This window comes from Martes martes (assembly GCF_963455335.1).
Source record: "Martes martes genome assembly, chromosome: 16".
NCBI lineage: Eukaryota > Metazoa > Chordata > Mammalia > Carnivora > Mustelidae > Martes > Martes martes.
The window spans coordinates 20,553,649-20,566,878 of NC_137904.1; the positions used below are offsets into that span (position 1 = coordinate 20,553,649).

A 13,230-nucleotide genomic window follows, 5' to 3' on the forward strand; every position below is an offset into this window, starting at 1 on the left:
CCAAGAGTTGGATGCTTAACTGATGGAACCACCCAGACGCTCTGTGCACATATTTAATCTATCCATCTTGATGAGTTTCAGATAAGTATACACCTGGGAAACCACCACGACAACCATTGCCATAAACAAAAACATCACCTCCAGAAGTATTTTCATAATTTTCAAACTCAGACAGTATCCCAGGTTTAGAAGGGAGAAGCTGTCCTCCTCTGCCCTGCACCTCGAATCCTGCCACCGCCCCCACCCACCCCTGCCCAAGAAGCGGGGCCCTTGCTGTTCTTTTGGTTGTTTCTCCTGTTAATTACCCATGTATTTCCAAAGAATATACTTAGGCGGTTAATTCTTCGTTTCTCAACTTTAGATATTAGTGGTCGACTTTTCCTATGGAAGATTTAATTCCTCTACCCCACCCACCACTCACACCCTCTTTTCCTTTCTCCAGTGTCACAATTTGGAGTGAATTCATTTTTCAGGGTTTGTACTGTGACAACCTTGTCATTCTTCTCCCCAACTGAGCACTTTAGTCTGCTCCTGATATTTGTTCCTTTCTTGGAAAACTCTTTTTTGTTTTTTTGTTTTTAAGAAGTTAGCCTGAAACTAATATTACAATGTATGTTAACTGGAATTTAAATAAAAGCCTGAAAATATAAGATAAGAAGTTAGTAATTGCTTCCCTCCCTTTTGCTAGCTTAGTTTTATGTATCTCTGTCATTAAGTTTTGTTTTTGAGTCCTTACAGGGTTGGTCTGGTCTGATTGGTATGTGACGCACACTGCGTAATAATTTGGGTGATAGCAGTCCATCCTTATTGATTTTGCTCCCCCTCAGTTTTCGGGGTTTCTTTTTTTTTTAACATTTTATTTATGAGAGACAGAGTGAATACGCGAGCGAGGAGGGGAGGAACAGAGAGGGAGGGATGAGCAGACTGTGTGCACTGAGCACAGAGTCTAATTCGGAATCCCTGAGATCACGACCTGAGCCAAAATCCAAAGCCAGCCACTCAACTGACCGAGCAACCCAGGTGCTCCAAGGTCTCTTCTCAGTTCTAGATGTTGTTGTTGTTTTTTAAAGACTTTATTTATTTATTAGAGAGATGGAGAGAGAACACAAGTAGGCAGAGCAGCAGGCAGAGGGAGAGGGAGAAGCAGGCTCTTTGCTGAGCAGGGAGCCCGATGTGAGACTTGATCCCAGGACTCTGGGATCATGACCTGAGCCGAAGGCAGCTGCTAAACTGACTGAGCCACTCAGGTGCCCTAGATGTTTTTATATTGTAATTTCTCTCTCTTTGTATCACAGTTTTCTCCCCTCTGTTTTCTTTGTTTTTTTCCTGGAATTTTCATTAGAAGTTAGAAGTCAGACCTCATAAATTGACCTAATTTTCTTACATTTTTCTCTCCCTTTTTGTTTGCTTTCTGGAAGATATTTTCCAATGTTAACTTCTCACCTGTTGAATTTAAAAACATTTTATTTTTTTAATAATTTTGTTTTTGAGTGTGTTTGTTTAAAGATTTTATTTATTTGAGAGAAAGACCATGAGTGGGGGGAAGGGCAGAGGGGGAGGGAGAAGCAGGCTCCCTGCTAAGTGTGGAGCCCGACCTAGGGCTCCATCTAGGGACCCCAGGATCATGACCTGAGCCAAAGGCAGATGCTTTAACCAACTGAGCCACCCAGGCACCACTTAAAACATTATAAAGCACTTCTTGTGCTGTGTTCTTTTTCTTTCTTTCTTTCTTTTTTACAAGTTTTATTTTTTTTTAAAAGATTTTATTTATTTATTTGACAGGGAGAGAGATCACAAGTAGGCAGAGAGGCAGGCAGAGACAGAGAGAGGGGGAAGCAGGCTCCCTGCTGAGCCCAGAGCCCGATGTGGGGCTCGATCCCAGGACTCTGAGATCATGACCTGAGCCAAAGGCAGAGGCTTTAACCCACTGAGCCACCCAGGTGCCCCATGTGTTCTTTTTCTTAAGTACTTTTTCTGTTTTTCTTTGTGCATTATCTTCCTTTTCTAAAGCAATGGCTTTTTGTTTTTGTGTTTGGTTTTCGAGGTTTCTCTGCCCCCTATATGTTCTTTGTTTCCGCTGAGAATTCAGGGAGGGAACAGCAGGGCACACCAGAGCCAAACTGGTTTTTTTTCTCACTTAGAAATAAGTCACCTGTTTTCAGCCCTACCTGCACTCCCACCCTGGAAGGTACTTGTGCTTCCAGTTCCTGAGCCTTTGGAGAACCTGCAGCACAAATAGGTCTGTCCTTCTTAGCTCCCCTCCTCACAGGCACTTGGGTGTTAGTCGTGCTGCTCTGCGAATTAGTTGCTACTCATCCATCCATATTTCATCTTCCAGAATGTTGCTGCCATCTCTTATCTGCTGTTCTTGTTGCCTTCATGGTTTTAAATCTCTTGTGGGGCGCCTGGGTGTCTCAGTGGGTTAAAGCCTCTGCCTTCAGCTCAGGTCATGATCCCAGGGTCCTTGGATCAAGCCCCTCATTGGGCTCTGGCCTCAGCAGGGAGCCTGCTTCCCCCTCTCTCTGTCTCTGCCTGCCTCTCTGCCTACTTGTGATCTCTGTCAAATAAATAAAATCTTAAATAAATAAATAAATAAATAAATCTCTTGTTTACTCCTTTATTCTCATTGTAGTAGGGTTTGGGGAAGGAATAGCAATAAATGCATGTTTACAATCTGCCATGATTAACTATAAATTTGCAATAGGATTTATGACCCTTATTCTTTGATTAATGCTCAGCAGCCTAGGATGGGTGGATTTTTTTGTGTGAATTATGAGAGGTCACTATAAGGTCACAGTCACCACTGCTGTGACTCTAGTCCCTATGGGAGGGTGGACTCACCATTCTTGGATGAAACTCAAGGATTTGAGAAACAAGGGATGAAGAGATTAGTCCTTTGCCCTAAAAAGGAAAATGTCAGGAAACATGTGCCTGTAGGAGAGCTGTGTCTGAGCATCTGTCTCTCTCCCTCCTTTTCTCTTTCCCTCCCTTCTTCCCTCTCTTTTTCTCCCTCTCCCTTGCTCTTGCTCTCTTAAGAGACTCATAATCTTGGGGCACCTGGGTGACTCAGTGGGTTAAAGCCTCTGCCTTCAGCTCAGGTCATGATCCCAGGGTCCTGGGATCAAGCCCCACATCGGGCTCTCTGCTTGGCAGCGAGCCTGCTTCCCTTCCTCTCTCTCTCTGCCTACCTGTGATCTCTGTCTGTCAAATTAAATAAAATCTTAAAAAAAAAAAGAGAGAGACTCATAATCTCAAAATTGGAAGAAGTCACCTTAAAGGTCACTTAGTCCAGTTACCTGTCCAGTGCTTGAGTCCTCTCTGCAGCTTCCCCACTGGCCTGAAGTTGATCACCTCCTATATTGGGGAACTAACTATCTCTTGAACATGGCGGTAATAAAAATATTTTTATTACTAATAGAAGCTAATGTTTTATTGGGGTCTTACTATATGCTTGTCGTGTGTGGTTAGCATTCTCCGTGAACGATGTCATCAAGTCGTCATGTCAGCCTGTGCCAAAGTATTATTTTCCTTTTATAGATAAGAGAAACTGAGGCTCAGAGAAGTTGAGGATACCTTCTAGTTCAGTGAACAAGTGCCACATGGGGCTTTGGCCACTAACTCTGTAGATAATGAACCTGGGAGAAGAGAACTTTTAAAATTTTTAAGAAAACTTGTTTCCTGGGGCGCCTGGGTGGCTCAGTGGGTTGAGCCTCTGCCTTCAGCTCGGGTCATGATCTCAGGGTCCTGGGATCGAGCCCCACATCGGGCTCTCTGCTCAGCAGGGAGCCTGCTTCCCCCCCCCTCCCCCGCCTGCCTCTCTGCCTGCTTGTGATTTCTCTCTCTCTGTCAAATAAATAAATAAAACCTTTAAAAAAAAAAAAAAGAAAAGAAAACTTGTTTCCTGATTGACCTCTAGAACATTTGCTTAAAGCTGGCAGAGATACAGTGTGCCAGTTAGAGTGCATGATTAAGAGTCTGCAGCATTTTCTTTCCCAGCCTTCCGGGTGGGGCTTCCTTCCAAGTCCCTGTGGGCTCCATGATTCCTCTGGTCCCTCCAAAGCACATCTGTTTATGAATCTCGGAGCCTCCTTGTAGTCAGTCTCCCTGTCCACACGCTTGCGTGTCAGTGTGCCTGTCCTTTCTAATCCCCTGTGTCTTGATGTAGAGATCCCTCGCTCCACCCTGTGGTTTTCTGACATGGATGATGGATCACCATCATTTTTAGATTTTAAGTCTTAATCTCTGAACTGGTTACCCAGGGACTGTGTAAGTGTCCCTGTGCAGTGAAATGCGTGGCAGGACACAATACCCCCAGAGTTTCCAGTTTGTGATTGGGGTAGATAGAAGCTTGGAGAGTAAAGCTGATGGAGAGAAATCACTCAGTGCTAGGCCTCGGCTGAGTGGGGATTGAGATTCCAGTAGCATGTGCACAGGGCAGAGCTAGCTCAGTGTCTTGAGGCTGAACGATCCCTGTATGTGGAGGATGTTACTGTTCTGTGGCTTCTTAATTCTCTCTCACCTGCCCAACAATGATTGAACCTAGGGCAGGCCACCTGGAACACCGGCCAGCATCTTGAAATATGGAAATAGCTTTCTTTTCTTTTTAGGTACAGTCTCATTTTTCAATATTAAGGTAATACATAAACATTGAACTTTTTTTGGAAATAGTGAAAAGCAGAAAGAAATCACATGTACTCTATTTAAAGACAACCTCTAGGGGCACCTGGGTGGCTCAGTCGGTTGAGCATCCGACTCTTGGTTTTGGCTCAGGTCATGATGTCAGGGTCATGGGATCGAGAGTCATGGGATTGATCCCGGCTCCTCGCTCAGCACAGAGTCTGCTTGAGATTCTCTCTCCTTCCCTCTGCTGCCCCCTCCCCACTCGCTGGCACACGTGTGTGCTCTTTCTCTCAAAATAAATAAATAAAATCTTAAAAGACAGGCACAAAACATTTTAAGTCTTTCTACACACTTATTTAGCTATGATTCATATTGCATGGGCCAAATGAGTATCCTCTTTTTTCTGGGAACATTGTAACAAGTATATAGCATTATAGTGAATACAAAGTTTCCCACGAAGAGAGTCTCTTCACATACATGTTTCTGACTGACCTCTGTTGGATTTTCATTTGTTTCCAGGTTCTCACTGCTACAAATAATGCCGTGATGAAAATTTTTGTGCACTCGGTTTTTTGGATTACTGTTTGGATCTGGATTATTTCCTTAGAATAAATTCCTACAAATGGAATTAGAGAATTTAAGGCTCTTACTATTTATTACCAAATTTCTTTTCCAAAGGGCTTTCTCAAGAGTTTCTAAAAACAATTCTGCATGTGCCTCGTATCTGTTCCTTCAGGAATGCTTGGTCTGTGGTTGTTTTTCAGTGTCTTAAATGGATTTTTTTTGTTTGCTAGTTTTATTTTTTTACTAAACTTTTTATTTTGAAATGATTATAAGATTCATATGCAGTTATAAGAACTAATACACAGAGATCTCTTTCTCCCAATGGCAACATGTTGCAAAACTATACCACGGGTATCACAACCAGGATATTGACATTGATACTTTTACTAGTTTTTTGTGGGTTTTTTTTTTTTAAAGATTTTTATTTTATTTATTTGACAGAGATCACAAGTAGGCAGAGAGGCAGGCAGAGAGAGGGAGAAGCAGACGCCCTGCTGAGCAGAGAGCCGGATGCGGGGCTCGATCCCAGGACCCTGAGATCATGACCGGAGCTGAAGGCAGAGGCTCAACCCACTGAGCCACTCAGGCGCCCCTTTTTTTTTTTTTTTGTAATCAAAGGAGTATTTCATACTTCATAGTAAAAACAATTTTCAAAAGCTGTAGAAAAATAGAAGCGTCCGGCTGGCTTATTTAGAAGAGCATGCAACTCTTTGAGCTCGGGGTTCTGAGTTTGAGTTCCATGTTGGGTACAGAGATTTATCTATCTATCTCTCTATTTATTTATTTACTTGATTTTAGTGATTTCCTTTAAAAAAGTAGTAAGATCTTCAAAAAGTAAAATCCTTCCCCAAAATCTAGAAGAATAAAAAATGAAGTCCCTGTAAATGAATAAAATAAAAAGGTGAATAAAAGTTCCTTTGTTCCAACCCCTGGCCTTATTCCCTAGAGAAGATCAGTTAAAAACAAACCAAGATTGGAGTTTCTATTTTCATATTCCCTGACTGTATGTGTATACATAGCCTGCAACAGCTTGGTCTGAGGAACAAACATCAGATAAAATCTCACGGTGTCTTATAGGCCCCAGGAAACAGGAAAAAAGCGTTCTTAGAGCATTTTATTATAAGAATGAAATAATGTGTTTTTATTTCAGTGGCACCCTGTGAGGTGACCTTGTCTCTGAGAGTTGGGAAAGCTATCATGTTGTTCCCTGATAGGAAGTTACATCTTAAGCAGTAAGAAAATCGGACCTGGCTTTGCATTAGTAAATTAAAGCAAGGCAGTAAACTCTTAGGATATACATGGATCTGGTTGAGGCCCAAGGAGCTTTGCTCCCCTATATTAAATTTCAGCTTCTCTGAAATTGAAAATTTCTGTGGTCATTAGTAAGCATTTAATGAGCACATTTTTGTGTGTGTGTGTTTTTTTTTAAAATTATTTTGAGCTGAGGTATGAAAATAACCCAAGTGTGCATGGATAGATGAATGGATAAAGAAGATGTGTGTGGGGGGTGTTTATAAATAGAATGGATGGAATATCAGCCATGAAAAGGAATGAAATCGGGGCGCCTGGATGGCTCAGTGGGTTAAAGCCTCTGCCTTCGGCTCGGGGGCTTTGGTCATGGTCTCAGGGTCCTGGGATCGAGCCCCACATCGGGCTCTCTGTTCAGCGGGGAGCCTACTTCCTCCCTTCTCTCTTTCTGCCTGCCTCTCTGCCTACTGTGATCTGCCAAATAAATAAATAAAATCTTAAAAAAAAAAAAAAAGGAATGAAATCTTACGTTGTGACAGTATGGATAGACCCTAAAGAGTAAAATAGTAAGTGAAAAGAGTCAGACAGAAAAAGACAAATACTGTATAATCTCACTTAGATGTGGAATCTAAAAACAAAGCAAATGAACAAACAAACAAGAAACAGAAGACTCATAAATACGGAGAAGAAACTGGTAGCTCCCAGAGGGGAGGGGGGAAACTAGGTGAAGGGGATTACAATGTACAGCCTTCCAGTTATAAAACGAGTGAGGCATGGGATGAAAATTACAGCACAGGGGCGTCTGGGTGGCTCAGTGGGTTAAAGCCTCTGCCTTTGGCTCAGGTCATGATCCCAGGTCCTGGGATTGAGTGTCCCCATGGACTCACGGATGATAATAGTTGATTGGGGGGGGGGGAGCAGGGAGTGTGAACAATGAACAGGAGTCTGAAATGTGGTGGGAAGAATATTTTGAAGACATGTCCTAGTGGAGAACTACTGCTTCTGAGACGGAATATCTCCAAAATGCAGCTGTATTAAAGTTCTAGCGAATAAAACAGACCTCTGAGGGGGAAGGTAGTGTAGAAGTCCAAATTCTTCAGAGCATGTGGACACATACATCTGCTTTACTGCAGCATCCTTGCAGAAATAACATGGCTAATGAGGCCCGAGTGCATACCCCTGCTAGGTATTCTCCACGAATATCTCCATTTAATTCTCAACAACCACCTTATGTGGGTGCTTTTATCATCTCTATTTTATTATTAGAGAGACTGAGGCTTAGAGTGCAGTGAAGTCACTTGCTCAGGGTCACACAGTAGGTCATGGCGCAGAATACAATTCAGGGAGTTTGATTCCAGAAGTCATTCTCTGAGGTGCTCAGAATTTGTTGAACGAAGAAAGAATGAAAGTCGAGCAGAAAACTCAAGGACAGTGGAGAAATACCAAATGGGAAGTTAAAATACGCACGTGCTATAGGCATTCTGCAAATAGCATGGAACTTTCAAGTTGGAAAGGATTTGAGAGAGATCACCTCCACACTGTCCCCAGGAGAAGTTGTGTCCACTTCTGGGCTGTTCCCTCTGCCTGGACCACTCCCCCAACATGCCCCCTCCAGGGAGCCATAGGACTTTCCCCTAAGTGGACACAGGACTTTCCCCCTCACTTCCTCCAGGTCTCTACTCAATGTCACTTAACAGGCGTTCCACGGCCCATTTCCCTACAGGCCTTCTCCATCCCAGCAGCTCCCCCGCGCCCCAACATATATTAGTTTGTTCGTTCTCTCCTACTTTGCCCCAGAATGCAAGCACTGGGAGGAGAGACTTGGTCTGTTTTGGTTCCCTGCCAAATCTGTAGGCCTGGGGCAGTTTTGTGCAGTTCCTAGCACAAAAGAGTTGCTTCATAGATATTGTTGAATGAATGAATGAAGAAAAGAGAGGAGCTTAAGAGCTCCAGCACTAGGATGCAGGGAGAGGAACAGGAATCATGGATGATGGGACCAGTGACATGGAGCTATAAATGGTGCAGCTTCAGCTGTACGTATGCAGAATTCTACTCTGCTGATCTGCTTTGTGTGCAAAAAAATGCTCCACCCTTTTCACTGGCAGGACTGAAGAGAAGGCGGAACATATTTGTATTGGAGTTCCATCAGCTACAAGAGCCTTCAGTTTTTCCTGTGTTTTTGTTTTTTGTTTTTTTTTTTTCTGTTCCAGATGAGACAAAAGGACCCAGTGAAAGGAATGACCGCGGATGACTAAAGGCACCCCTCCCCCTTCTGCACTGTATGTACTGAATCTCTCCCTTTGCATCTCATCCACGGGAAAGTCAGTTTGGGTCCTCGGGGCCTCCTCAGCAGCTCACTATGGAGTCAGGAGACTTGTTCATTCCTCATCCTGTCCTTCATTAGTAATGACGACTGCCATGCTCAACAGCTCTCAGGCTTCCACTGACAGATGTTGTAGCTATTAGACCCTTTCAGGGACACGTGATCTTATACAAACTGCCCAGACAGACACATGGACCCACCCGGTAGTGACAAGTGGGGCTGGGTTGGGGCGGTAGACACAGAACAAAGCTTATCTGTAGCTAATTCCTCTCCCTCTTGTAGCGAGAGCCATTTCAAGTTGAAGCCAGCATGCACGGTGCCCCTGGTACCCCTATGTCAGAGCAGTTCCTGGCTCCCCACTGCCAGCCTTCCCTGCCCCACCCTTGGAAAATCTGCTGGCCAGACAGCTTTTCCTAGGGCTCATCGTTTGTCTGGTACTTCATTTCCTTCCTCTTTAAAGCCTCTGATCACATACTCAGTAGCTGTTCTCATCAGAGGCAGCCTCTTTCAGACGCTTGGAGAGTCCAAGGAGCAGGGTGAGATGTCCCTGTTTCACGCTGCCCCTCTTTCCCAAACCCCATCCTTCTCTTAGCTCCCAGTACCCTGCACACCTCCAGACGTGTTGATGTTCCAGCACGTCTCAGTGGGCTTGGTCATGAAATTGAAAGCCTGGCCCTGCTTCCCATTGGGCTCTGAGAGAAAGGTACTTTATCAAGTAAAATCTGGTTGTCCTCTAAGGCTAAGGAGCTGAGGAGGCCTAGGGGCTCACCAGCAGTAATGCGAACCTTGGCTCCCTCTCCTTGCCCATCGTGCTGGAGAACTTCTGGCAGATAAAACAGTGGGACTAAGTGGATCGTTGCCAGGCCAGCTGCTTGGACCCCCAACTGGCGTCTTTGCTCCTTTTGAAATTCCGCCATCCATGATTTACAGTGTATTTCTATTTTGCTCTGTTGCTTCCTTAACAATTGTATTTCTCTTCTAGTTTTGCAAGACAGTGGTCAACAGGAAGGCCCAGCAGCTCCACCCTCCCGAGTGACAGGCCATCTTCGGACGCAGCCTTTCTGTGCCCATTCTTCAGGCAACTTACGATCCCTTACTGTAGCTAATTCTAGATGCCCTTTAATATTGTGAACAAATAGACCGTCTGGTATTATGAAGCCCATGTGTGCGGGAGCCTGCTCCTCTGAAATACATGGCGTGTAGGTTGCTGAATTTACAGCTCCTCCCTGTCCAGCCATTTTGTTCTCAACCCATTTCTGTGTGTTCCCTGCCACCCCTCCGCCCTTAATTTCCAAGTGACATTTTTAGTCTTTCAAAATAGCTGCCTTTTGTGATGTGGTGATTTAAATGATTTAAGTTCGCTTGTTTCCAATCTTGGGATAAACTGAGATGTTTTGCTTCCTGGGCAGATCTTGGCAATTGTGAGTGCTCACCTGGGGAGAGATGAGTTAGAAATACAGTTTTTTCCCTCCAGTTCCACAGAACAGCAGTGTGGCTTCATAACTCTGATCTCTGCTCTCAGTAACCCATTGTTAATGTGCTGTAGGCACCAGGGAAGTACCCAGGGCCCAGCCAGTCTCTGTTTTAAAAACGTAACAAATACAGATAACCCCGACCCCAGGATCGCATCTCTGGTCACTAGTCTTAGAGATGCCTGCGGCTTCTCGGCCCTCCTGTTGCTCACTCTGTCTGAACCTTGCAGAGCCCACAACGTGCCCAGGCCGGTTCTCCACCTGGAGGGACCTGTCCAGTGTGGCCCTTAGAATTGATTCGGCCCCATATGTACTAATTAGTCTGTCCCCCCCCCCATCCCCACCCCTGAGGAGCTCTGTACGTCCGTGCTCCTCTTCCCTTTTGGGCTGGTGCTGCCACTCAGCAATAATCTTCTTTTCTCTGTGCTTTCTTAGATTCCTGTCCTCTGCCTCTGAGGCTGGTCAGGGCACAAGGGTCCTGACCTTTTCATGCTGCACAAAACGAGCATGCAAAAAGCTTTTCCCCAGCAGAACATGTTCCCTCTTGTCTCCAGTTGCTGGAAAGGAATTTGGGGATCAGGAACTCAGCTTATCCCGCCCCAATGCTGAGTTCTGTCCTGGACAATCAAAAACAAAAAGCAAGTAGTGATCATAGTATAGAACTCTACCGAAGGAGGCTGGTGAACAAGTCCAGACTCCAGGGGAGGTAGAAACTGCCAAGTGCTCCATGGTTGTGTACAGCTTGGCGGAACCCAAGTATGCCTTCCCAGCGGGAGAGTCTGAGATAGCCGTGGTATCACCCGACATTTCCCAAGCCTCGTGACATATGTTGGCCAGGTGGGCTGTGATCCAAGCCCATGGTAGTCTGGGTGCAGTGGCTGATTAAGAGACCAAATCTGTGTTGGGGGAGTGAGAAGTAGGATGGAATCATTCATCCTTATGTTGTTGTCAGTTTGTTTTGCCTTACTGATTTCTAAGTGCAATAAGGGAGTGTTTCACAGGACTGCACCTGTGATATCCTGATGGCTGCTTCCCTGTGACCCTCTTGGGGCAACAGCGGACAGACTCAGACCCCTCAGTGTGGTTATCTCCCACCTTCATTGAGGCCTCTTTGGGACCAGAAAATGTCCTGTTACACCTTCCTTTCAGGCTCCTCACCTTGCGGGATCTGTAGTAATGGATCTGGGGGAGTTGAGTTGGTTATTAGGATTCCCAACTGCTGGTAGCATCTCTTTGGGAAAGTGAAGCATTCCTACTGGAGAAAAATGTAAATGTTTTCCTATAAGCTCTGTATTAGCTATAATGATATTTGCGCTTAAAGTTTTCCCTTCATTCATCAGCTAAATCCAGATGTGGGTTATCCTAGGAGAAATGAACCATGATGTTCTAAGCAGACAGTTCCATGGTTTGAGGGTCATCAGCTGTTAGTCTCCTTGCCTCAGCTCTCCTCTGAGATCCACACATACTACTCCAACTCTGGTGGGCCTTGCTCTGTATCTGGCTTTTCTCTGGCTCTTCCCATCTCTACCTGTTGCCCCAGTTTGAAAGCATCCACATGAACTGAGCTAGAATTTCCCGAGGTCAGCTGGATCTGGGGCTCCAGCCCACAGAAATATAAGGAGGGGTGTCCCTGGTCTATTCTATCCCCACGGATAGTGTTGCTGCTGGGCAACAGTGTTGGCTTTTAAGTATCCCCCTTACCTTCTCACCCACCTCCTGACTAGCACTGACTAGCACTCAGAGGGGTTTATGACAAAAGGCTCAGTCAGCTTCAGGGGTAGTACCTGAGGGTGTGCGGTGCCCCTTCAGACCAGCTGCTTCCATCGGATCTCCAGGCTCGGAGTCCAGGTTTAAAGCAGCAGGGCCTCCATAAGGGGGCGGTGCTGGACTCTGGCCTTCTCAAAGAGAGAGGTCAGGGACAGGGTCAGTATTGTGGGCATGTGTATATCTCCTCAAGTTCTCTTACAGTCCCTGCTGGGACTCCCTGACTTATTTTGTTTGGTTCCTAGTGCTACTTCTTTTACAAAATACACTTTGTAGAACTGATTAGATTACCTTGTTTATTTAATGTGAGTTTGTGCCTTTTTGTCTCAATCTTCCAAAACAGGTATATTGGCGGGGGGAAGCAGTCTAATAAAATCCTAGACAGAGCTTTCTGGAGTCCAGCTTATTGGTGATGTCCTTATGTCCATTTTACAATGTAGATATCCTCAAACTCTTGCTGTTGTCTTTCCTTTTACCAGGACTAGGAAAAAGTACAAGATAGCTCCAGATTCTTTTTGCAGGTCGATTTCTGTAAATTAGAACATGTCCTTGTCATTTTACCTACACAGACACCACATATCTGAAAGTAATTCAGCCATTTTCTACTGGCAGGATTTCCTTTTTACCTTTATGTCCCCTCCTCTTCATATCTCCCTCTTTTTTACTATCCTAGGAAGCATAACATTTATTTAAAGTAGGAGTTCTTAACCTGGCTTCCCTGATCTGTGGACTTCATAAAACTAGTTTGTAAAATTGCGTGTCCATTTTTCTGGGGAGAGTCATGGCTCTCATCAGATCCCCAAAGGAATCCCATGCACTGCCCCTCCCACCTACCCCCCCAAAAGATGAAGAACCAGTTATTTGAAGAACATCTTAATCTTGGGCAAAATTTTTCATTTTTATTTATCACACAGAGGTAGTGATTTATTTTTCATTCTTTGGCGGCTAATTTTCTAAGAGTCCAGGCACCCCCCAACGTCTAATGTGTAACAGGTAACCTAATGAGTGTGAAAAGCGAGAAAACACTTGAAAGTGGCAGTGGAGAACTAAGGATGGAGGAGCTCCATGACCAACACGAAAGCGATCACCTGTAGATGAGGGGCAAAGACACTGGTTCACAGGCAGGACAGTGGCTGGGCTGCCACCCCACCCTCACCCTCGCCCTTTGTGGACGTTGGGGAGGTGGAATGGCACAGCGCACAGTTGGAGACCTCCTCTCCAACCACTGGCGAAACCCAG

At 45.0% G+C, this 13,230-nt stretch overlaps 1 protein-coding gene across 1 annotated transcript in view; it reads left to right on the forward strand.

Annotated features, from left to right (window-relative positions):
• The window catches only part of PITPNA (phosphatidylinositol transfer protein alpha), a 38,877-nt gene extending 26,493 nt beyond the window's left edge, over positions 1 to 12,384 (forward strand). Inside the window, exons 11-12 of the mRNA XM_080825814.1 lie at positions 8,643 to 8,711; positions 9,738 to 12,384. Coding sequence (XP_080681940.1) covers positions 8,643 to 8,687 — 45 coding nt within the window. The 3' untranslated portion in view covers positions 8,688 to 8,711; positions 9,738 to 12,384. The remainder of the gene's footprint in view (positions 1 to 8,642; positions 8,712 to 9,737) is intronic.
• Positions 12,385 to 13,230: the final 846 nt, after the last annotated feature.